Below are 23,849 nucleotides of genomic sequence, written 5' to 3' on the forward strand. Positions count from 1 at the left end.
TGGTTAGCAAGTGTTTTGTGAAGATGACAGAGAACTATTTATTCCCAGAGAAATAGGGAAGAATCTGGGGTTTCTACTTCCATTTGAACCTCTTCTCTATTTTTCTCCTTTTATTCAGCTTTTGCTTCTCTCACAGCTTAACTCTCAGTCCACCTAACTGCACATCTTCACTGTCTCTCCATTTAACCATCTTCTGGTTTGGTGTGAATTGAGTATTTTCCCCAAGAGGGATAACCCAAGAGTAGCGTTGCCACTGGTACCCCCGCTGTTACACTGGGAACCAGCTTGGAGAGAACTGAATTCCTTCTCAACAGAGCTTCAAAGATGGAAGCCAAAAAGCAATTATTGTGTTAATTTTGAAACATATAACTCAGAGATTCTCACATTCTCATTTTTAAACTCCAAAAATAAAAATTAGAAACGAAATAGAAAAAAAGATATTGATATTTTCAGAAGTTTGTAAGTTCCACTTTTATTAAAAGATAATTTATTGCAAATGAAACTAGCCATATTTTACAGGGAGTAAAAGTAAATGGTTTCTAGTAAGAAAACATATCATTTGTATCTTGTTTTAAAATTACTATTTTCCAAAAAAGGGAAATTACGAAAAATGTGGAAAATATTCAACATGAAAGTTACCCATGATCTCATCACCACAAAGCAACTATTTTGATATGTTCTTTTCCAGGTTTTGTTTGTATACATGTTATTGCATAATTGCAGTCATATCTACATTCCCTTTTCTAATCTGCCTTTTCATCTAAAATGTTATGAGCATTTTCCCATATTCCCCTGTAGTCTTATAATTATTATAAGCCAGATACGTCGATGTACAAATGGTAAAACCTTCTCATTCCCAACACGCAAAATGAACTGTTACTTAGGCAGAATTAACTATGTGCGGATCCTCTGCTGAGTTACTTTATAGAAATCGTTTAATTCTCGCAATAACTCTCTGAGGTGTACCCTATTCTCACCATTTTGTAGATGAGGAAACTGAGGCAAAGGGAGATTAAGCTACTTTCCTAATCACAGAACTAGGAAGTGGCAGAATGGGATTGGAACACAGGTAGTCTTGTTCCAAAATCTATGCTTTTGTTCAGTAATAATGAAAAGATTAACTTTTTTCTGACTAGTACTAAACAAATCTGTTTAAAACTACTTATAATGCTTGCAACATGGCAGTGGAAAATCTGCATTTCCTCCTCTTCTTGCAAATCTCCAGTTGAAACCCCAACCACAAGTCAGTTGGAAGGGCTGTCAATAGTAATGGTAATCAATAAAGGATGTGTTTTTAGGCATTGGGGAAGACACTGCATCTGCAAAATTCTCAGAAGCAGCTGGTTGACTTCTGGCTGTGCTAACATGAAGAGATTGATGAATCCTCTCAAAAAAAAAAAGTTTCAATGTGGACACAGTGTCAAAAACAATAATTTCAGAGCTCTCAGAATTAACCAAAGGACGACAACTGCAGAACATGGCTGAGATAAATTAAGACTATGTAAACAAATGGAGAGATATACTACATTACTGAGTTCAATATTGATTAGGAAGATTCAATATTGTTAGGATGGCAGTTCTCCCCTAATTGATCTATAAATTCAGGGAAATCCTTATCAATATTCTAGTAGGCCTTTTTTTTGGAATTGACAAGCTCATCCTTAAATTTATAGGGGAATACAAAAGGCCTATAATAGCCAAAATATTTGGGGGGATGGAAACAAAAGTTGGAGAATCTATCCTATGGAATTTTGAAACTTACTATAAATCAACAGTAGTCAAAAGACTAGTATTAGCATAATGGAATAAAGAGTCCAAAAATAAGCCGTCATATTTTGGTCAGTTGATTTTCAGCAAAAGTGCCAAGGCAATTCAATGAGAGAAGGATAATCTTTTCAACAAATGGTACTGGAACAATTGGCTTTCCACGTGCACAAACGCTAACTTGGATCCTTACCTCATACCATATACAAAAATTAACTCAAAGTGGATTATAAACTGAAATATAAGAGAGAAGTATAAGAGAAAAATCTTTGTAACTTGGGGTTAGTCAAAGATTTCGTAGATATGACGTTAAAAGCACAACCCATGAGAGAAAAATAATGATAATTTGGACTTCATCAAAATTTAAAGACAACATTAAGAAAGTGAAGAGACGTACAGAGATGAGGAGGAAACATTTTCAAATCATTTATCCGATAAAAGACATGTTCTAAATATAGAAAGAACTCTTAAACTCAATAATAAGAAGTAATACAAACAACCCAATGAAAAAATGGGAAAAAAATTGAATAGACACTTTATGAAAGAAGATATATGAATAACAAGCACATGAAAAGATGTTCAGTATCATTAGTCATTAGGAAAATGCAAGTTAAAACAATGGTAAGATACAGCTATGTGCTCTCAAGGATGAATATAATCAGTAAGAGTGGCCATACCAACTGTTCCAAGAATGTGGAGGAAGTAAAACTCATATAGTGCTTGTAGGAGTATAAGATGCTATAGCCTCTTTGGAAAATAGTTTCAAAATTTCTCAAAAAGTTAAGCATACACTTAGTCATATAACTCAGAAATTCTCCTAGATATTTATCCAAAAGAATTGAAAACATATCCCCTTGAGGACTTGTATATGAATGTTCATAGCATCATTTTCATAATAGCAAACAACTGGAAATGATACAAATGTCCATCAACTAGTGAATGGATAAATAAAGATACTAATATCCATATAATAGAATTACTACTAATTGTAAAAAGGAATGAATTTCTGAAACATGGAAAATCATGACTGAACCTCACTAATATAAGTGAAAGAAGCTTGATACGAAAAAGTACATATTGTATGATTTCATTGACATTAAATTTCTAGAAAAAAGCGAAACTATAGAGAGAAAACAAGTCAGTGATGCCTGGAACACTGGATGGGAGCCAGGCTGGACTGCAAACCAGCAGGGGGGAAATTTCTCAGATATTGGAAGTGTTCCCAAAGTGGATTGTGGTGATTGTTGCAAAACTGTTTACATTTTCCAAAAAGCATCAAACCATACACTTATAATGGGTTAACTTAATAGTATGTAAGTTATACCTCAATAAAGCTATAAAAAGAAAATAGCTGGTAAAATACACTTTCAGAGATAAACGGCACACCCTGAGATAGAAACCTTAAATCCTGTGTTCTTAATAGGTGGATAAGGTGTGTGTTGGCCATGATTTCTCTGGGCCCCATTTCCTTCTGAGAAGTGAGGTTGAAGGGAACAGTAATTTCTAATGGCAGATTGAGACCATTTATCAGAAAAATGTAGCCATGAAATAAAAATTGTATGCAAATATTTTATCATGAATTTTAAAAAACTTAATAAAGGGCTGGCCCAGTGGTATAGTGGTTAAGTTCATGTGCTCCACTTCACTGGCCTGGGGTTCACAGGTTTGGATCCCAGGCGCAGACCTACGCACCACTCATCAAGGCATGCTGTGGTGGCATCCCACATACAAAAAATGGAAAAAGATTGACACAGATGTTAGCTCAGTGACAATCTTCCTCACCAAATAAATTAGTAAATAAATAAATAATGACTTTCTTTATCAAAAAAAACTTAGTAAAGCAAGAACTTTTGCTTATGACTATGACAGATTAGCTTATACTGTACTCACCACCTCATCAAGAAGAGCTATAAAGCTGGATTAAAAAAAAATTTTTTTTAATAGTATAGGAATCCTTTCTACAGTATTCATCTGCAGGAAGGCATTGGAGAAATAAGAGAGCGGGCAAGACTTTACTGACCAAGATCCTATGGAGAGGAGTAGTGCAAAGAGACAAGCCCAATAGTCAGGGCCACTTTTCTTCTTGAGGCATTTGCCGATAGGAAAAGCTACGAATCCAGGAAGCTGAGCACAATATTCTGCAGTCTCACCAGTTTGGAGAGAGAAAAACTGAATATAAGTGTCCACCCAGGTGCAGGATCCTTAGTAATCAATTCAGCCTTTCAACTGGACTCATCAAAAGGCTACATTTTAGGAATAAGGGTGAACCAGAAAGAGATGGGACCTCTCGATGACTGAAACCTGGCCTCTAAGTAATTGAATTCATAATCTATCTATAGTCTTGCCTGCCAGAAGTAAAAGTAAATACTCTCTGGAGGCAGATACTATACAGAGCCTCAAATTATCTCTAAAATTTTCATATACATTGTGTGGCATGCAGCAAAAAATTACCATGCCTTCCAGGGGATACAACCAAGTCACTGAAAATCAAGAGAAAAAATATAATGGCAAAAACAAAATAAGAAAAAATGAAAAGAAAATCAGGCACTCAGGATAAACAGACCCATAGGAGTTCCCAGTATTGGAATTTTCATAAGTGAACTTTAACTGTATGATATGTTTAATAGAAGACGTGATGAAGAATTTCAGCAGACAACTTAGAATCTATACAAAAGGGTAAAATGGAATTTCTAGAAGTGAAAAATAAAATAACTGAAATACCCAATAGAAAATTTTAACAGCAAATTGGAAAGAGCCAAAGAAAGGATTAGGCATGTAATATTTCCAGACCAAAGTATGGATGGAGATTTCAAAGGATGGAAATACATAAAAGAGTATATGAGACATAGGGGACACGACGAAAAGATCTGACATACAAATGTTGCTTTCCCAGAAGGAGAAGAGAGAGAGTGTGTGACAGAAGCAATATTTGAAGAGTTAATGACCTGTAATTTTCCAAAAAATATGAAAAACATTTAGCCACAAATTCAAGAAATGCCACAAACCCTAAAGGTGATAAATAGAAATTAAACCCCATTAGGCACATCACAGAAAAACTGCTGAACCAACAACCAAAGAAAATCCCAGAAGCAGCCAGAGAAGAAAGACACATTATATTCAAAAGAGCAAAAGTTCAACTGAAAGCAGACTTCCCAACAGAAAAACTGGAATCCAGAATAAAAAGGAATGACATCTTCAGAGTGCTGAAGGAAAATGACTGCCAGAATGTTATAAACAGCAAAAAAACCTTTCAAAAATCAAGACAGAAATTCAGACTATAGAAAACTCTACAGGACAAAGAACCTACTTTTTTCAACAAATAAATTGCAAGAGAAATAAAAGTGTTGGAGGGGAGCCACTGTATACTGAATGTTTGTGTCCCTCCGAGATTCCCAGCTTGAAATCCAACCCCCAACGTGATGGTATTGGGGGTGCAGCCTTTGAGAGGTGATTAAGTCACGAAGCTGGAGCCCTCAGGAGTGGGATTAGTGTTCTTATAGCACCCCTTCCACCACGTGAGGACACAGCCGAAGATGGCCAGTTGTGAACCAGGAAGCAGGCCCTCACCAGACACCGAATCTGCTGGCGCCTTGTTTTGGACTGCCCAGACTCCAGAACTGGGAGAAATAAATGCTTCTTGTTTAAACCACCCAATCTGTAATATTCTATTAAAGCAGCCCTAAAGGACTAAGACAGGAGCCTGTAAATGAGAGACTTAAAAGATATCGCAACCATCAAGCTATGTTTACTTGTTGGTATCATGATTCAATTTAACAGACTTAAGTTTTTGATATTTTGAGGTAACTAAATTTGAACAATTAATACTGATGTGAAGATATAAGGAAACCTGTTAAATTTGTTTAAGTAGGATAATGATTTTTTATTATATGTAAAAAGAGAGAGCCTTTTTTTCTAGAGATATACGCAGAAGTATAAATGGGTAAAATTCTATGATATCTGGTATTTGGTTCAGAATAATATAGGCAGAAGGGGAAAGACAGGAATACAAATGAAATAAGATTGACAGGGAGGTGATAATTGTTGACATTGGGTGATGGGCTGATGGGAATTCACTTGTACTCATCCACTTTTGTATATGCTTGAAATTCTTTTTACGTTTAAAAAAAAAGGATGACGAAGAGACATTTTCAGACAAAAAAGAGATGTTACCAGTTGAACTGGGGAGTTCTTCAGGCAAATGGAGAACATTCACAATGGTACTGATTTAGTGTAGGGCGTAAGGGAAAAGCGACGACAGAAGGAGAATTCAGAGTACTCAACGTTTCCAAATTCTGTGACCAGAAGGGTGCGTAATAATAAGAAATCAGGAAGACAAGCATTTTTTAGTGGAATGTGATGAGTTCTCAGATTTGACAAGAGGCATCTAAGCACCTGGAATTCCTGCTCCTGAAAGTTCCACTTGTGTTAAGTGTCTTCAAACTGCCTTTCAGCTTAGCACGTTGTATGAGAACTTAAGTCTACACAACCAGCAGTTAGAGGAGGAGGTGAGAGATCTAGCAGACAAGAGGGAATCCGTTGCACACTGGGAAGCCCAGATCACAGAAATCATTCAGTGGTGAGTACTCGTTTAAATGTGTTTTTGTGGGTGATTTTGGACATACCGTCTAATTGGTATCAATTCCACGAGGCTACTAGCATATTCTTTATCTTATTTCTTGTTGTGAAAAATATTTCCCTGAAAAGCATAATTTTATTTCTGATCTGTTATTTATTACTAATCTGTATTGTTTTGTGTTTTCTATGTTCCTCTGTTCCCTAACTCCAACAAATACCCCATATCAGCTTTTACATAGCTTCCTTGAAAACTGATATTTCTAAGAAAAGAAAATGTTATTCTCCCCTAAGACAGTTAGTCCTTAAAGAGCTGAGGAAACTCATTCACTAGCTGTAGATGTTCCTTTCTAGGATCAAAATTGCTGTATTTGTGATTATTTTAAGGGACAGAAAGCCTGGAGAGAAACTTAGAAGCTGAAGATGTCACGCCATCACCTCTGTCATAGTTATAACAGGTTGATTCGCACGTGGCATTCTAAAAACCTCAAATGGTTACAGTTTAGTTTTATCACTGTTCTTTAAGCTCCTAGGATTAATTTAGAATAATTGCCTTAGTAACTTTTATGTTAATTTATTCGTTAAATGATTTTTCTGGTTATTTGTAAAAATTTGTCTATAATACATGAAGAAAGTAGAATCCAACAAGGGCTTTATTTTCTAATGAAAATAGGTAGCTTAACTTTTTATATTTGCTTTTTAACTTTTTGACTCTTTTTGGCATATCATGGATGTGTAATTTATATAAAAACAACTAGTTTCTTCATATATCCATAGACCAATCATTTGGTGGGAATTTTAGTTTCCTGTGCTCTTATTTTGGTTCTTTAAGCCTTTTTTCCATTTTCTACTTATGCCAGATTAATATCCTCCTTCTTGAATACAGTCAAAAGTGAATAAACACTGTCTTTTTAAGTAATCTTACCCAAATGACTCAAGTATTTTGATATTGGCTTAGCAATAGAGCCCTTACGTTAACTCATCTTTGGCTTATGAATGTGACAATTCAGTGCATATCTAAAGGGTGATGCTCAAATTGTGGAAATTTGGTTGTGTTCCAAACAGTACAGTTAATAGTTCATTGATGTTTAATTTACATCCTTGTCATCAGATCTGTGTTTCTGAAGCAAAATCATTTTAATCTTTAGCCAAACTTATAATATCAAAAATTATGACTCTTCATTTGTAACTCCATTGTTATGTGATCCAATTTATATTTGAGATGTTGCTGAAAATGACTCTACAGAAGACAAAGCTGATCTGGCCAAAGCCTGAGACCCTAGACACTGATCTTTTCTGGTGACTGGCACGATGGATTTAGATGGAGTGAGAAGTGGTTTGGGTAAAGGAAGGAAGCTTTAAATGTGGACTCTCTGGAAAGGGTTAGTAGAAAGGATGATGGTGAAAGTTCTTTTATGATACCACAAAACACTCATTTTACACTTTTCACGTTGAAGTGAAATGCAGAAGAAATCAGGCATGTAAGGAAGTCACTTTTCATAAAAGCTGTTATTTAGAAATGGACTAATACATTAGAACAAATTATTAAATACCTAATTGGCTGGAAGTACAAGATATACTCCCTGTACTCAGGGTTCTCACCTGCTTGAAAGTTAACTCTGGGGAAAGGTCAAGAGTCTCAGGCTATTTCCAGAGTTTTAGTTTGGTATATTAAAAAATGAAGTAATGCCAAAACAAGATTTAGAAACCTGTGATGTACAGTATTTTAAATGTTTCCATTGGACAAATAAACAGTTTTAAATCAAAACAAACACTATTGTATATAAGACCTCATTTGAGCGGCCCTCTTACTCTGCTGCCTCTGCCTTCTCCTGTGAAATATCCATTTCATTTGAAAGAAACCCTTTTAGGGCCAGGAGGCCCTATTGCTCATCACTGTGTTAGAGCAGGGACCTTTCTTCTCACCACTGGCTCATTAGGAGACTTCACTCTTTCTCTTTGAAATGGTATTACAAAGAGAGGCTGGTGTAATAGGCTGGCCCACAGGATTCATTTTTCAAATGTACCTCCTCACATTTACAGTGCTCTTGTGGCACAATAGGAGATAGAAGGGTTTATAAAATGTAGTACTTTGTCTTCAAGTAGCTTATAACGTAAAACTTAACAGTTTAAAAACTAATGTGACCAGAGCTAGAGATAAGTTACAAAACTTAAATCAAAATGGCCTTATGTATTGTACAAATACTGGCTTTTCTATAGGAGTGTAGAGGAGAGAGAATTACCTCTGGGTGCTCAAGAAAGTTGGGGGTGTAATCAGTTGAACCATAATGTGTTTTCTGAAAATAAGGAATTTAAAAGAGTCCTACACCTAATTTGACCCAATTGGAGAATTCTTGTAAAAGAATAGTAGAAAATAACACCAATAAAGTTACTGCATTGCAGTTACCATGAATACTAAGAATTTGAACTTTGTTTATTTATAGAAAGGAGAAGTTTTTTGCAAAGGATAATGGCATTGATTAAAATGATGCATTAGGAAGATGACTCTTCACAGTGGTGTTCAGGATGAAATAGAAGGAAATTGGGGGAAAATTGAGCAAATGGAGAAGACATTATAGAAGAAGAAACTATAGGACTTTAATTATAAATGAAGGGCAAGAGGTGAGGAATTAATATTTCTCAAACTCTGAGTTGGAGAGATTAAGAAAATGATATCATTGAAGTAGGAAAGTCAGGAGAAGGAACCAACTTTGGGGAAGACGATATAATCAATTTTAGCTGTTCTTTTATTTTGTCTGTTGGTGAGTCTAAGGTCATCTGAGACATCTGAGTGGAGATTTCCAATATGCTTTTGAAAAGATGACATAAAGGTAGGATTATAAGTATAAATTTGGGGATTTAATTTCTGGCAAATAAGGTCATTGAAGTTGTTGAGACCTTTTTAAAGAGAAAAGAAGGATAATGATGAGTGTGACATAGTAGAGGAGAGAGGAAACAGCTGTGTAAGACAACCCGGAAAATGTTTTAATGATTAAGGAAGGGTTTCACTAATGTAGCATTTATTTCACTTTATTTAAATTCACTCACATTATTTGAAATACTCCTCATTTGTTAGTCTTCATTTGTAGCTTATATTGATTAAAACATAGTATGTTCCAGGCATTGGACTGAAAATTCACATGCATTCTCAGTTATCACCACAATCCTATGAGGTAGGTAGTATTATTCTCATTTTATAGGTGAGATAACAGAGAGTTAAGAGGGGGTAAATGGTTAATCCAGTCACACAGCTGGCAAGCAGCCAGCTAGGATTTGACCCATTCCCACTTGACTCAAGAATCAAGTTCCTAAGCACTCCACTGTGTGTGTCCTAACTCCCCAACTTTGTAAGCACCATGTCTTCTATAGCTGCTTCTGTCTTCCTAATATGCCCAACTTAATAGTCAGTACTTAATAAATATTTCTTGATTAATTATTTCAAAAAACTTGAGAGGAGAGGATTAGATATGCCAAAAGAACAAAATAGATCTAAATTGACATTTTGTAGTTGAGTAGTTATTTTAATAGACTAGTTTCGACAAAGTAGTTGAGGCAGAAATCAGATGGCAGAGAGTATGTAGGAGCGAGTGAAGGGTTCAACACTAGAAGATAGAAGTTGTATGAGAATGAGAGGGAGAGAGAAAAAGGACCTAGGGGTTGGGGCAGCTAGGATAGGGAACTTTTTGGATTAGAAAAGATCTATACATGTTTAAAGGAACCAGTGGAAATAATGAAATTGAATATGTTAGATGTGGTGGAGAATATAATTATCTGTATATAGTAATAATAACTATGGGATTAGGGATACATTTAAATGACTTAACCATAGAAAAGATGAGAGACTTACCTTTGAAACTGTTGAAACTAAAAAAAAAGGTTAAGAGAATGAATATGCATAAACTTAAACAGATGGCCTAGAAGAAAGGGCAGGACATAGTGTTGGGGCTGGGAAAGTGAGATTTTTTTAGAGATAAAGGTTGGAAAGAGACAAATAGCAATGACTATGGGAAAGAATTGTGGAACTCAAATGGCATGACTTTGTAGCTGACCAAGTCTTTTCTTTTTCTATGCTTCCCACCAGTGATTTTCTGTGCCGAGAAAATAGACGTGGGTTTCATCAAACGTTGGGAATTAGTGGAAGACCACAGTGGTAGGGGATGTGAATGTATTCAGCATGTAAAAGGAAAGTTAGAAGAGAGTGCTTGTATATAAAATTTCAGACAAAATAAAAGTGATTTACAAGAAGTTATTTCCTTTCCAAAGTTAATAAAACTCATGGGACCTCACAGCTTCCCGGAAATGTACATAAGCCAAGATCTCTGAGCTGTGGTAGATGCCAAACCAGCACTAGTTGAGGCCGATTAGCCTGGCCGTTTAAATGATGATATAGTTTTCTTCATTGTTACTATGTGTTTTTCATTGTATTCTTAAAACAATAGTCTTTCTCCATCTCCGTTTGTTTATTTATTTATTTATTTATAGTTTTATTTTTATTGAAGTATGATTGACATACAATATTAGTTTCAGGTATACAACATAGTGATGCAACATTTATTTACATTACAAAATAATCACCCTGCTAAGACTAGTAACCGTCTGTCACCATACAAAGTTATTACAATATTGCTGACTATGTTCCCTGTGCTGTGTGTTACATCCCCATGACTTATTTTATGACTGGAAGTTCGTACGTCTTACCTCCTTCACTTGTTTCTGCCTTTCCCCCATGCCCCTCTCCTCTGGGAATCGCCAATGTGTTCTCTGTATCTATGAGTCTGTTTCTGTTTTGTTTTGTTTGTTCATTTGTTTGGGGTGTTTTTTAGATTCCACATATAAGTGAAGTCATAAGTATTCTTTCTCTGTCTGGCTTATTTCACTTATACTAAGAGAAATAACTCATTTATTCTTTATGCTATAGAATTAATGATTAAATGAAAAGATTGTGGTCACTTGTGGTGTCCAAAGTTAAAGAATTTTAGAAGGAAACAGCCTCCCACTGCACAAACTTTCTTAATATTTCCTAAAGCCATTTTTCTTTATAAGGCAATAAAAATGTATACATTTAGATACAGCCTAAAAACTTGTAATTATCACTAGAGTGGGCAACTTCTTACAATGATTTTATTGCTTCTCTGTTTAGATTCTTTTGCTTGTCCTCCAAAACACCTCTTCATCTGAAAGAAGAAAGGACCAACCCTCTTTTAAAGGGCCTCTTTAAGATATATATGTATGATATGTTATACATATATAAAACATACATAAATTTGTATATATATGAATTTGACTTCTCGGGAGTTTAAATTTTAAAAGATGCTAAAGCCTGGGGCCGGCCCCGTAGCCGAGTGGTTAAGTTCGTGTGCTTTGCTTTGGTGGCCCAGGGTTCACCCTTTTGGATCTTGTGCGTGGACCTATTCACCACTCATCAAGCCATGCTGTAGTGGCATCCCACATAGAAGAACTAGAATGACTTACATCTAGGATATACAACTGTGTGCTGGGGCTTTGGGGAGGAAAAAAAAATAAGAGGAAGATTGGCAACAGGTGTTAGCTCAGGGCCAATCTTCCTCAAAAAAAAAAAAAATAGAAAGAAAAAAGATGCTAAAGCAACACTCAAGATTTAAACTTATCTGCTGCACACATCACAGATACATATTGATTTACCTGAAGTATACTTTCCTTATAGCTATTCAGGGGCCTTAATTTTATCTATGAAAACAACCAGCCTGTAAAAAGGCAACTAATCTTCCCCAAATTGTATTAGAACACACTTCTGAGCATTACCAATTTCAACTTCATTTTTTTTTTTTTACTGCAACTGAGTTTCAGTAGACTTTAATCTTTTCTCTTTGGTATTTTATTGACCACTTTAGAAAACAGAAGAGCTTTATTACAATTTTTTTCTGACTTTTACAGAATATTTTACTTTAAACTTTCTAAATATAGTGTAGTTTTAAGAAGGGGATGTTGTATTTTCATAAGGTGAAATGACAGAATCCAATTAATGAGAAATCTTAATATTCTTTAGAAATCATGTGAGTAGCTGGGTGTGTGTGTTTCATGTCCGATTAAAAGAGTATTAATTCTGTGGTCAAGGCAAAGTTTTACTAGTCTGTCAGATATGAGTAATTTGGACTTTCCTAAACATGGCCATCTTTGATTGCACATAACTGAGCAGTTCAGTAAACTGCCTCCCACCTGTTGACAGATAGTGGTACTGTGGTAGACCTTTCGAAAGAAGATATTTAAGAACATCTGTAAATTTCTAGCACTTATTTCTTTATGATACTTTAAGTAACACATATCTCACGGAAGTTTTTCTCTTTGATTAACTTTTGTACTTTATCTCTGTCTTTATATGTATATATTCTAGGGTCAGTGATGAAAAGGATGCACGAGGATATCTTCAGGCCTTAGCTTCTAAAATGACTGAAGAACTGGAAGCATTAAGAAATTCCAGCCTGGGTACACGAGCAACAGTAAGCTCTGCCATTTTGCATAGAGATTTATCATATTAGGAGGGGGAAAAAAAGACTCAAAAAACCCTATAACAAATCTGAGTATTTTCTCCAGTTCGTCTCGGCTTTAGACTGCTCTAAGGTTTTTCCTGAGAAATCAGTTAATCCATGTCTTTTCCAGGTTAGGAAATCATAACACATAGCTGCTTAACTGCAATTTGTATGGCTAGCCATTATTGGTAATAACTATAAAAAATAAACTCATTTATATATGTCTACAATTTCTGAATTTAATGAAAAACAATATGTTTTCACAGGTAATGTTTCTGTTCTATTCTGTTACTAGAGAAAGTGCTTTTAAGGAGTTTCCAAATTCACTTGGATTACTAAATTTACATGTGGAAAATAAAATAGGATGGAGCTAAAAACACAGTCACATTTTTTCATAGGATATGCCCTGGAAAATGCGTCGTTTTGCAAAACTGGATATGTCTGCTAGACTGGAGTTGCAGTCAGCTCTGGATGCAGAAATAAGAGCCAAACAGGCCATCCAAGAAGAGCTGAACAAAGTTAAAGCATCTAACATCGTCACAGAATGGTAAGGGTGAATAATGTCATCCTGCTAGAATCATTTCTGAGTTGGTCCAACAGTTTTTGGAGAGAAATTACGTTTCATTTCCTACCTATCACTTTCGTTACAGTGATGCCGAGAAAAAATTTTGATGGGATTTTAAATACAGCCTTGTTTTCCTCTGACTTATCCATAATGTGGAATTAATAGTACTAATTAATATTAATTGACTCTCAAATTTTATTCCATTAAATCCAAAATTCCCTCATGTTCAAGAATATTATATTAGTATAAAAATGTAACATATAGTCAGAACAAAATGCAGTCGTCTGAAAATTGTGGCTTCTACCATAGATCTTTTAAAAATAAAGGTTCAATTGAAGGCAGATTTCAAAATGCTATAATATATTTTAATTATAATTATTTTTTCTGTTCTTTTATGTATTAAAAAACGTATATCCCCCCTAGTCTCTGGGACAGCTAGCTAATGAATACATTCCCTCAATTCTTATCACAACAGTTGAACAATTCTTATTCAACAATTTAATGCTGAATAAGTAAATGATAAAATGAAAATCATAATTGGATTGGAAATAAACATGGTTCAAGAATAAGTCAGTATAGGGGATATAGAGGAACAATAGAAAATACATGGTACAAATCAAAATATAAATAGAAAAATCCATTTGGTGCTCGGAATACCAAGGGGTCAAAAGGCATTCAGTCATGAAAGAAACAGAGTCCAAATTCAGGTTTTAATGGTGTGAGGCCTTAGTCCTTAAACTGCAGTCATTAATGTTTTGAATTAAATCAGAGGACAGATACATGGCACCCCAGTTGAATTATAAATTCTTGTTATAAATAATCCAGGGATAAATTGAGTATGCTTTACTTAAATGTGGTAGTGTGACACTAAAAATGGAAAAAAACCTTTTTCTAGAGAATATGAAGTGATCCCGGCATAAAAAGCTACTAAATGTCATTCTCTGTGTTGTAATTTGGATCTTTCTTCTTATGCCTAAGAGAGATGAGTTTACACATTTGTTCATAAATCAGGGATATGAGTCAAACTGAAAAATTATAAACTTACTCATATATGTTCTCCACTTTCATGGTTCTCTATGAAAGAAGTCTAACAGAATTCTAAAATTAACATTTGATTTTATGACATTTTTTAATTTAATAATTTAGCTCTAGGTCAGCAACTTTTTCCATAACAGTACAGATAGGAAATATTTTAGGCTTTTCGGGCCATATAGTCTCTGTCTGCTCAATTCTGCTATGCAGCCGTAGACAATATGTAAATGAGTGAGCCTGGCTGTGTTCCAGTGAAACTTTATTTATACGAGAATAGATGACAGGGTTGCTTTGTCCTTCCTGCAGAAGTTTGCAGTGCCCTAGTTTAGCGTGACTGACATTTGAATCACGTCAGTCGGACTACATACATGACGACCCACTGTAGCAGTAATAATAATGGCATTTTTCCTTTTTTTCTCTTATTTAAGTAAACTGAAAGATTCAGAGAAGAAGAACTTGGAACTGCTATCAGAAATTGAACAGCTGATAAAGGACACTGAAGAGCTTAGATCTGAAAAGGGTATGGGAATGTGTTTTACATCATCAGGACTTAATGTTCCGTTATGAACACAGGAGTCAAGTTACAGTCATGCGTCGCTTAACGACAGGGATACCTTCTGAGAAAGGTGTCACTAGTTTATTCCATCGTTGTGCGAACGTCACAGGGTGACTAACACAAACCTAGATGGCATAGTCTACTGCACACCTAGGCCCTATGGCACTAATCTTAGGAGATCACGTCATTTATGCAGTTCATCATTGACCAAAATGTCATTATGCAGCGCATGACTGTATCGTGTTGGGTGTAGAATTGTTCACATAAGCAGTTTTGGCACTCATTTATGCATATGTGTACGTATATGTGATAGCCACACACATGTGGTAGACTGGTCTCTGAGTCATTTTGTTTTGCTTATACATTGTTTAAAAGATTTCATAGTAACAGAAGAACTTACTTTGTCGTAAATTTGACTTTTCTCAGTGCCATGGACTATTTTACGAGTAGTATTTTTGTGATTGGAAAAAAATTACTATTTTATGACACACTGACGAAGAATTATTTTGGCATTTCAGTGTCTTCTTCCATGTTTGATTCTTAAATTGCTTGCACTGTGGGATTTCCCAGAATTTATTTCCATTTTCTTGAAAACGTTACTTGACCATTTTTCCATTAATGTAAAAAGTAACCAGGAGTGCTTGGTAGCTCTCTTACATGAACTTCTTAAACTTTCTTTCCATAATGTGGGCATTAATATTGTGGAGATTTAATAAAAAGAAACTCAGGATGTTATTTTCTTAATGAAGGGATCTCTCATTTGCAGTCATTAGAAATTCGTTTTCCTGACAAAGAGCTTTCCTGAGTGAACACTGAACTAGTTAATGGGCTTTGTGTTATGCTGGCGTGCTTCCCTGTTGTTTCCTGGTTCTGTGACATGGGTGATGTAGAGCTGGGTGGATCTCTGCATCTGCTTTTAAAATCGTGGAGGAAAGAGGGCAATCACGTAAAGGAGTTAACGGGAAAAAGCTGTTAAACGTGGTGGAGGCATCATGCTAAAATGAGAAGCAAGCTGAGTTTTCATACGGGAAGAGTAGAAGGGAGCTGCGTTATTTAGTGAGTAGAGGAAACAGAATATATAAGACATGGAGGCCCTGTAGCCCGAAAGGCAATTTATATAGAAAAGGGATCGGTGCAGAGTATGGCTCAACTATGACACACCAGATGATGTTGACCACATCATGTTTTAGAATAGCTCTAAACCTGGGAAAGAAAAAACTTAAGTTTATCACATTGCCTTATGAAAGCATGTTAACCTGTAGTTTTTTATTTGGATTTTGAACATTGCAGAATAATAAAATTTCACTCTACATTGAACATAATGTACTATGCTACTTAATGTAATGTGATATTTACATGATAAGGGCAAGGATTTTTTCCTGCTTTATTTACTGTTATATCCCTGGTATCTAGACAGGGTTTGGCACATAGTAGGCTCTCAATAAATATTTATTGACTGATTGAATTTCTGAACGTACTGCCTTATCTAGCAACTGTGGTATATTATTGGAGAGTAATATGGAAAGCACACAGAGTAATTGATGTCGGTGCCTAAAGAAATGGAAATCAAAAATGTGTGTTTGGTTGTTTCTGCTTTTTCCTCCCTAGTATTTCTACTTTGAGAATTATTTTGGAAATTATGCATTTAAAGTTAATACCATAGCCAAGAGATATGTGTGAAAGTTTTTTAATTCGTCTGAGAAAAGCTAGGGTTTGGATTCTTCATTCTGTCAATAAACAATGCCCAAACTCAGATAGAGACCTTGACAAAAGTTTTTTTCGTAATTAAATACATTTGTTTTATCACTGCATTATTTTCTTATAAAAGATTATTTATATTAAAGCATACTATATGCTTGATAAGAATCTTTCAAAACAGAAACCTTGCTGCATGATAAATTAGCTTAGAAAAATCAGACATAACCAGGGCCCTATTTTTAAAATTCTCTCAAGTCTACCAAAAGATTTGATGTATTTTTTATGGTGTACTCTACGGGAAAAGAAAGAAATTCAAGAACTCAAGTAAGTCAAGAAACATATATTTCAGAGAGACATATAATCTAACTATTAAGTGATATTCCAAGAGACACTAATGTATTTTAGTTTTTTAAAAATGTAGAGTTAATAATGTTGATCAGCTTTAAAATAGGGTAGTTTGTGAATAGCTTTTAAGAGATTCAGACAGGAAAGGTTGTCCATAAAAATTTAGTTTTAATTGTTCTAGTTTTAAAAAAGGTTGCTGCTGTCTTCTAGGTGTAGAGCCCCGAGACTCACAGCATTCTTTCTTGGCATTTTTGAATGCGCCTCCCGATGCTCTGGATCAACTGGAAGTAAGTGTTAAACTTTCCACATCTCCTCTGGGGTCGATTTAAAGTTCGCTTTGTGATTTAAAGTTGACTTGCAATAAAACTGTTTTATCACATCCCACGTGTGAGGATCCCACATAAGAATCTTCTATAAACAGAAACATATTAGGAAAGGAATATGTTCTGCGTTCTTATGGAAACGCTAATCACATTTGTATTTAAGAAAAATCTAAGAAAGGCCTAAATATGAGAGTCATTATAAGATTTAAAAGAAATTTCGTCTCTTCCCCTAAGAAACAGTAAGTGCAGAACAAATCCTAACTTTGAAATAATTTTGAGACTTTTCTTTGTTTTGTGAAGCACAGAGCCACAGTAAAAGCAAGTGAAAGTGTCAGAGCTCACAGTAGGGCAGTGCTGGTTCTAGTTCAAAATCAATTCAGTGTTTTATAAATGTACAAGAAGAATGCTTTTTGTTAAAAGTATTACATACAGTGTATTAGGCAGATTCCATAATAATGTAATAATGAGTGTATAACTCTGTCCTTCATTGGAAAAAAAACAATTTTATAACATAAAGTATATTTTTGTCTCAGAAAATTCGTTAGTGGTTATTTCTTTATTCAGCAAATAACCGTATAGCTCTGTGCAAGGCGGTGTTCTAGGTGCCGGCGATGCGGTGGCCCAATAGCCGGACCCCGCCCCCAGTGAGCTCCCTTGAGCGGGGACAGCGAGAAGCGGGGACGCTGTGGCTTACCTTTAGTCGCTCCCTTCGAAAGCGCTTACATTTGCTTTGATTATTACTGATTTGCCATGAGCTTTATTTTACATTTTGAGCACAGTATATGAATTATACTTCATTCCTTTGGGAAAGGGAAAAAGAATCACTCTTTATAAAGTAATTAATGAGTTTCTGAGTTTCTTGAGAAACGATAACAGTGATTGCTTTTCTCATTTATTTATTTGAATTAATGTCATTTGCCTTTCAATTGTTTTACAAAATTTTTGATTTATTATTTGTTATTAAATTGCTTCATCCATATTTTCTATTTTTTTATTGCTGTATTCGTTAAATAGGATTCCTTTTCTTCTTCCTCATCTTCACTGATTGATTTTTTGGATGACGTAAGTCTTTGATTTTCAAACCAATGCATCCTTCAGTAAAAGAGATCAGTGAATTGGTATCAAGAATTTGCCTAGTAATGCAGTCAGTTTTAGAAATATCATGCTTGATAATTTATTTGTGAGCCAAAATTTGCTTTTTTCTTATCTTAAATATAATGAACAGTTTATCATTATTAGACATAATAAAGTAAAAGTATACTTTGAAAAATGCTTTGGCCATCAGAGAATCTCTTTATTTCCATTCTTTGCAACAATTCCGAAGACTGGAATACTTATTAATTAATGTCACTATATAGATATATATATAAATAATTGCTCATTTTTATTTTTCTTGGTGATTTCTATTTCACATTTCCCCTTTTTATGTACTTTGCTATTTAATGTCTATGTTAGTTGAAAGTAAACCTCTGGTGGTATAATCAGAAAAAGTGACATGTTTTATTAAATCTTCCAGTAGATTTTATCGTGACACAATAATTGAGTACAAATCAACTTTTATTGCTGACAGCATTTCTCTTCTAATGTGGAAAGTAATTTTAGTTAACATATGCACTATATGCACTATAAATTGACTGCATTATCATTTTTTCTCCTAAATTAATTCTATAGATTTAATAATTTAGACGTTCCTAATGTATATTGTTCATTTCCTTTCCAGAAATACCTGACAAATACATTCTGTCTGTTCCACTTTAAATGGCACAATAATTCTTGTTGTAAAGCATTTTATTATACTGTTGAACATTCAGTCTTTCCAGAAATTGGGAAATAAAATAGGTTCAAATGCAAATATTGTGCATAGAACTGTTTTTTAAACCAGGGAAAATTCTTTAAACGTTTTATTTTTTGTGTTTTGTTAAATATAATTCTTATATTCAGAGGAGTATTTAGCATAATTTTCAACTAAGGGAAACCTTGATCTAGATTTTTAAAATTATTTTAAAGAGTTTTTTATATCTTTTAAATATTTATACCAAGGTGTGCACCTTTTCATTCTAAATGGAAACCATTTTATTGTTCTCGAGACAAATAATTATTTAAATAGTTAATTCTACAGTATGATAAAAAAGAACTCTCTTGATGTACGATAGTGTTTCATTTTACACTCTGCTGCATATTTCACTACACTAACGTACTCCACATGGGGTTTTGATACAGATACTTTCCACCTTAAAAGCAATGGGAAGGAAGTTGGAATAAATTACTTTAATTGTTCTTTTCGCCATTTTCATTTTCATTTTTCTTTCTAACAAACTCTTCTCTACATCCCCATTTCTCCCACAAAACTCTTTGAATGTACAACGTAGGAATAGTATGTGTTTTGGCAGATAGGTTAACTCTTCCCAGGAGAAGAGCTCGCGGGAATGCACGCCTCAGCCCGCTCCCTTCTCGTCTCAGCTCCCACATGCTGTCTTCTAACGCCACCGCCCAGCATAGCGACTGTTTCCCGCGCTGACTTTCCTCCGGGAGCACCCTGCCTTAGGTTCGCCCACTGTCACTCAGCATGAACTCTGTTCAGTAGACAACTAAATTTTAAAGCAGCACAAAGGAACTCCTAATGTAAAGTGAAAAGGAGTTGAGTTCACAAAGACTGCTGACTCTTTAAGATTCAGGCTCCAGGTTTTAAAAGGCAAGATTTTTCCCTCGTTTGCTTCCTAAATTCTCTTGCCCAGTTTATTGGTTATATGCATAAGTTGACTCAGTCCTGCCTCTACCACTTTCTCGGTGTATGATTTGGAGCAAGTTATCTAACCTTTCTTTACCCCAGTTTGCTCATCAGACAAGCAGGGATAATAGTTCTAATCTCATAAGATTGAGAATTCAAAGAAACAATGTATGTAATGCCCTCGGTAAATATCAGTTATTGTTTCCTTACTCTTAATAGGCCAGGTCCCTCCCTTCCTGTGTTCTCTTTAGCTTTCGTTCTTGATGTGAATTCAGTTTCACTTAAATGCTTTCTTAGCTCTTCATTGCTCAGCGTCCACCCACTGCCAATATGAATCACTGTACTTGCCTCCTGACTTGTCGAATCACATTGCTATTGGAAAATTATTATTACCTATCACGGCAAAGACCAGCAGTCAGCTCCCATTTAAAAAAAAATTTGTATTCTTACTTCATATTTTATATCGTAAACCTCTTGTTTCTCTTTATAGTTTATAACTACGACCCTCCTTCCCAGAGTTATCATTCATTTCATCATCAAAGTCATAGTAGAATATGTTTTGAATAATAGTATTCGATCTTTGGCGTGCTTGGGTTCAGCATCCAAGATATTTAGTATAAAACTCAAGTTATATGGCTTCCTTGCTCTTAGGCATTTGGATTCTTAAGGAATAAAACAAATCTTGATTGTTCTTTGTGCTAAAACTGGTTAGATTGTTGTGTATGATGCTTACAATATGTGACTGCCCTCTATCCTAAGTAGACTGTTACTAACCCATAGAACACATCTTCTGGTCATTCTTTTCTGTTTGCTATCTCCTTACTGTAGAAAAGAAAAAGATTATGTTAAAGACCTAAAATTTGAATTGCAGGTGGAACTTGTAGGTGTGGGAGGGATTGAGGCTAGTATTAAGCAAAATCGCAGAAATCACGTTTCCTTTGGTGTCCACACATCAGTGGCCTTCTCCCTCTGCCCCCTGTAGCCTGTGCCTCATCCTGCCCTCCGCTTCTGCAGAGCTTTCCCACCAGTGCCTCCCTCCTCCAAATTACCTTCTACTTTTTTCCTTAACCTCCCACACAGGCTTATTAAAACTGTAATTCCTTTACTTAACACAGTTCACATAATCACTCTCTCACCTTGATTGTTTTCTCAGTAGGTTTTGCCTGTTAATTCAAAATTCAACTGAATGCCAGGATTTGAGGCCATGTGAGAAGACGTTTGGAGCAAGCTGTTTTCCTTTTAAGTCACACTGTTTAGACAACTCTTTCTATGTGTGCGAGGAACCTTGACGTAAGAGAAGGAATACATGTAACACCAGTCCCTTCCTTCCCTCTGATTCAGGCAAAGCAGAATACATTCTCAAGCACTCTGTCTGTAACTCAGGAGAACTTGGGCATTTGGGCTTTTCTACAGGTAGAATCATAGACTTTTGAAGGAGCAAATAACTTTTTTTTTTTTTTTTTTCAAGATTTTATTTTTTCCTTTTTCTCCCCAAAGCCCCCCGGTACATAGTTGTGTATTCTTCGTTGTGGGTTCCTCTAGTTGTGGCATGTGGGACGCTGCCTCAGCGTGGTCTGACGAGCAGTGCCATGTCCGCGCCCAGGATTCGAACCGACGAAACACTGGGCCGCCTGCAGCGGAGCGCGCGAACTTAACCACTCGGCCACGGGGCCAGCCCCAAAGGAGCAAATAACTTTATAAAATATTTTGTCCAGTGGTTTTAGCCATTATGTATCACAAGATGCTCCCGTCAGTAAGAGTAACTTCTTAGGATTTTTCAATCCTTAAGGGAATAGGGAAGTAGTGATAGGTTATGTATGACATTCTTTAAGGAAGATAAAGGGGTTTTTAGTTAATTTTAAGAAAAATTGAGACCATTTTGCTAAGTGGTCTCTTGGGTAAGGCATTCCCACATGAAGTATTAAGACAGCAGTAGAGCAGACACCAGGAACCCTTCTGCTCTAGAAATTATTTCCTCTTCTACCCTCATCCCTTCTCTCAACCCTGCATTCCCAATCCTGGACTTCCCATGATTACTCCATATTAGGCCCAGCCTCTTCCTCCAGGTAACAGATAGGGTGAGGGCAAATGAGGCTTAGCCACATGGGTTTCCCCCATCTGTGCCCATCATCCCAGTGGTGACAGATCCCAGGATCATCAGACCAAGCTACAGGAACTTGCTGTTCTGTTCAGTTCATTCTCTTGTTTTCAAATGAACCCCAAAAATGCTTGGCTTGACTGTATTAAAGGTAATACTAATTGTAGCTGTATAAATGAACTACTTGCTCTTTATTTTTGATAAACATATTGTCACATATTAAATATATACCAGGTAAGTTTTGAATTTTACTAAATTACAATTCTACACTCTGTTCCTTTAGGCCAAGTTCACAAAAATGGAACTTGCCCATTTACATGGCAAATGAGAATGTACCAACTTGCTTTTTGGAGGTTGTCTTACTGTAGTGTACTGAGGAAAGAGTAAATGGAGGAATTAAAGCTCTAGAACATAAAGGTCAGACATAAAGACATAGCGGTAGTACCTATTTTCTAATTATCTAGTCCTCCTAATATTGTTTTCTTTTCTTGTATTCTGGCATATTAAGAGAAGCAAGTAGTCTGAGAGTATTGGCAAGCTGAATTCTACTCTTGGTTTTGGCCTCATATAAAATCTTACTAAGATGTCCCAAAATACTTAATTCAGTCCTGGCTCCTAGCTTTCTTCATTCATCTCTTACTTTTAACGTTGTTCTCTCCCTTAGCTTCTTTCATATTCTATCATAACGAATCACAGAAATCCGAGGCCTGGTAACATAGTTTTAGCTCCATGTGGGGAAAGTTGATCACACATGATGATCAATGGAAGACGGAGCTTTAAAACATGCATGGTAAAGGTAGTTTAATCCTATGATCAAAACTAGGCCTAGATCCGTCTGAGAAATTATGGCATTTCTGAAATTTCCGCCTTCAATTCTTATTTTTTAAAACTCCCGTCTACATACCAACTTGAAACTGTCACATTTCAGAAGATTGCCATATGCAGTCTTTCCCTAATTTAGGTATTATGTTATATTGTATATACTGTATATGTATTTTATGATATATATTATGTTGTAATGTACTTGGGCAATCTAGAGGGAAAGAAGCATGACTACATAATGTTTTACCTCTTCAGTATTTTACTAAATAAGACCTCTGGAATTCGTTAACTGAACCTTAAAATTTATTAGCCACATTATGTGTCCATAAGATAAATTACTTCTTTTGGATTCTGCTTATATGCTTACTTCCGTAATCAGCCTTAAAGTTCTGGTGGCAATTTATAGACCTAGATATAAAATACGTTTTTTTTTTTTTTCGTGAGGAAGAGTAACCCTGACATAACATCTGTTGGCAATCTTCCTTTATTAGCTTGAGGAAGATTGTCCTTCAGCTAACATCTGTGCCAATCTTCCTCTATTTTGTATGTGGGATGCTGCCACAGCATGGCTTGATGAGCAATGTGTAGGTCTGCTCCCAGGATCCGAACCCACGAACTCCAGGCTACTGAAGCAGGGTGTGAAAACTTAACTAGTATGCCACTGGGCCAGCCCCTAAAATGCATATTTCTAAATGCTATATAGTTGCATCTTAAGACAAGTACTGGTTTCCATTGTTTGCTATGAGACCAATTTCAGTGTTTATAGAACACTGTGTTGTGTGGGGGTGTGTATGAGAGCCAAAGTGTGTGTGTGTTTTTCTCTAAACGCACCATCAGGAA

The 23,849-nt window shown here is 35.5% G+C and overlaps 1 protein-coding gene across 12 annotated transcripts in view; it reads left to right on the forward strand.

The window, feature by feature from the left end:
• Positions 1 to 23,849, forward strand: part of CDC42BPA (CDC42 binding protein kinase alpha) — a 312,972-nt gene that overhangs the window by 229,056 nt on the left and 60,067 nt on the right. For 7 of the 12 annotated variants that reach the window (XM_046678636.1, XM_046678641.1, XM_046678633.1 and 4 more), the window contains 5 exons: positions 6,216 to 6,340; positions 12,707 to 12,812; positions 13,241 to 13,389; positions 14,868 to 14,959; positions 17,249 to 17,325. In XM_046678636.1, coding sequence (XP_046534592.1) covers positions 6,216 to 6,340; positions 12,707 to 12,812; positions 13,241 to 13,389; positions 14,868 to 14,959; positions 17,249 to 17,325 — 549 coding nt within the window. Of the gene's footprint in view, positions 1 to 6,215; positions 6,341 to 12,706; positions 12,813 to 13,240; positions 13,390 to 14,867; positions 14,960 to 17,248; positions 17,326 to 18,375; positions 18,424 to 23,849 lie in introns of all 12 variants that reach the window. The other 5 variants (XM_046678634.1, XM_046678632.1, XM_046678638.1 and 2 more) reach the window with 1 other exon arrangement.

The sequence above is a fragment of the Equus quagga genome, chromosome 12 (assembly GCF_021613505.1).
Source record: "Equus quagga isolate Etosha38 chromosome 12, UCLA_HA_Equagga_1.0, whole genome shotgun sequence".
NCBI lineage: Eukaryota > Metazoa > Chordata > Mammalia > Perissodactyla > Equidae > Equus > Equus quagga.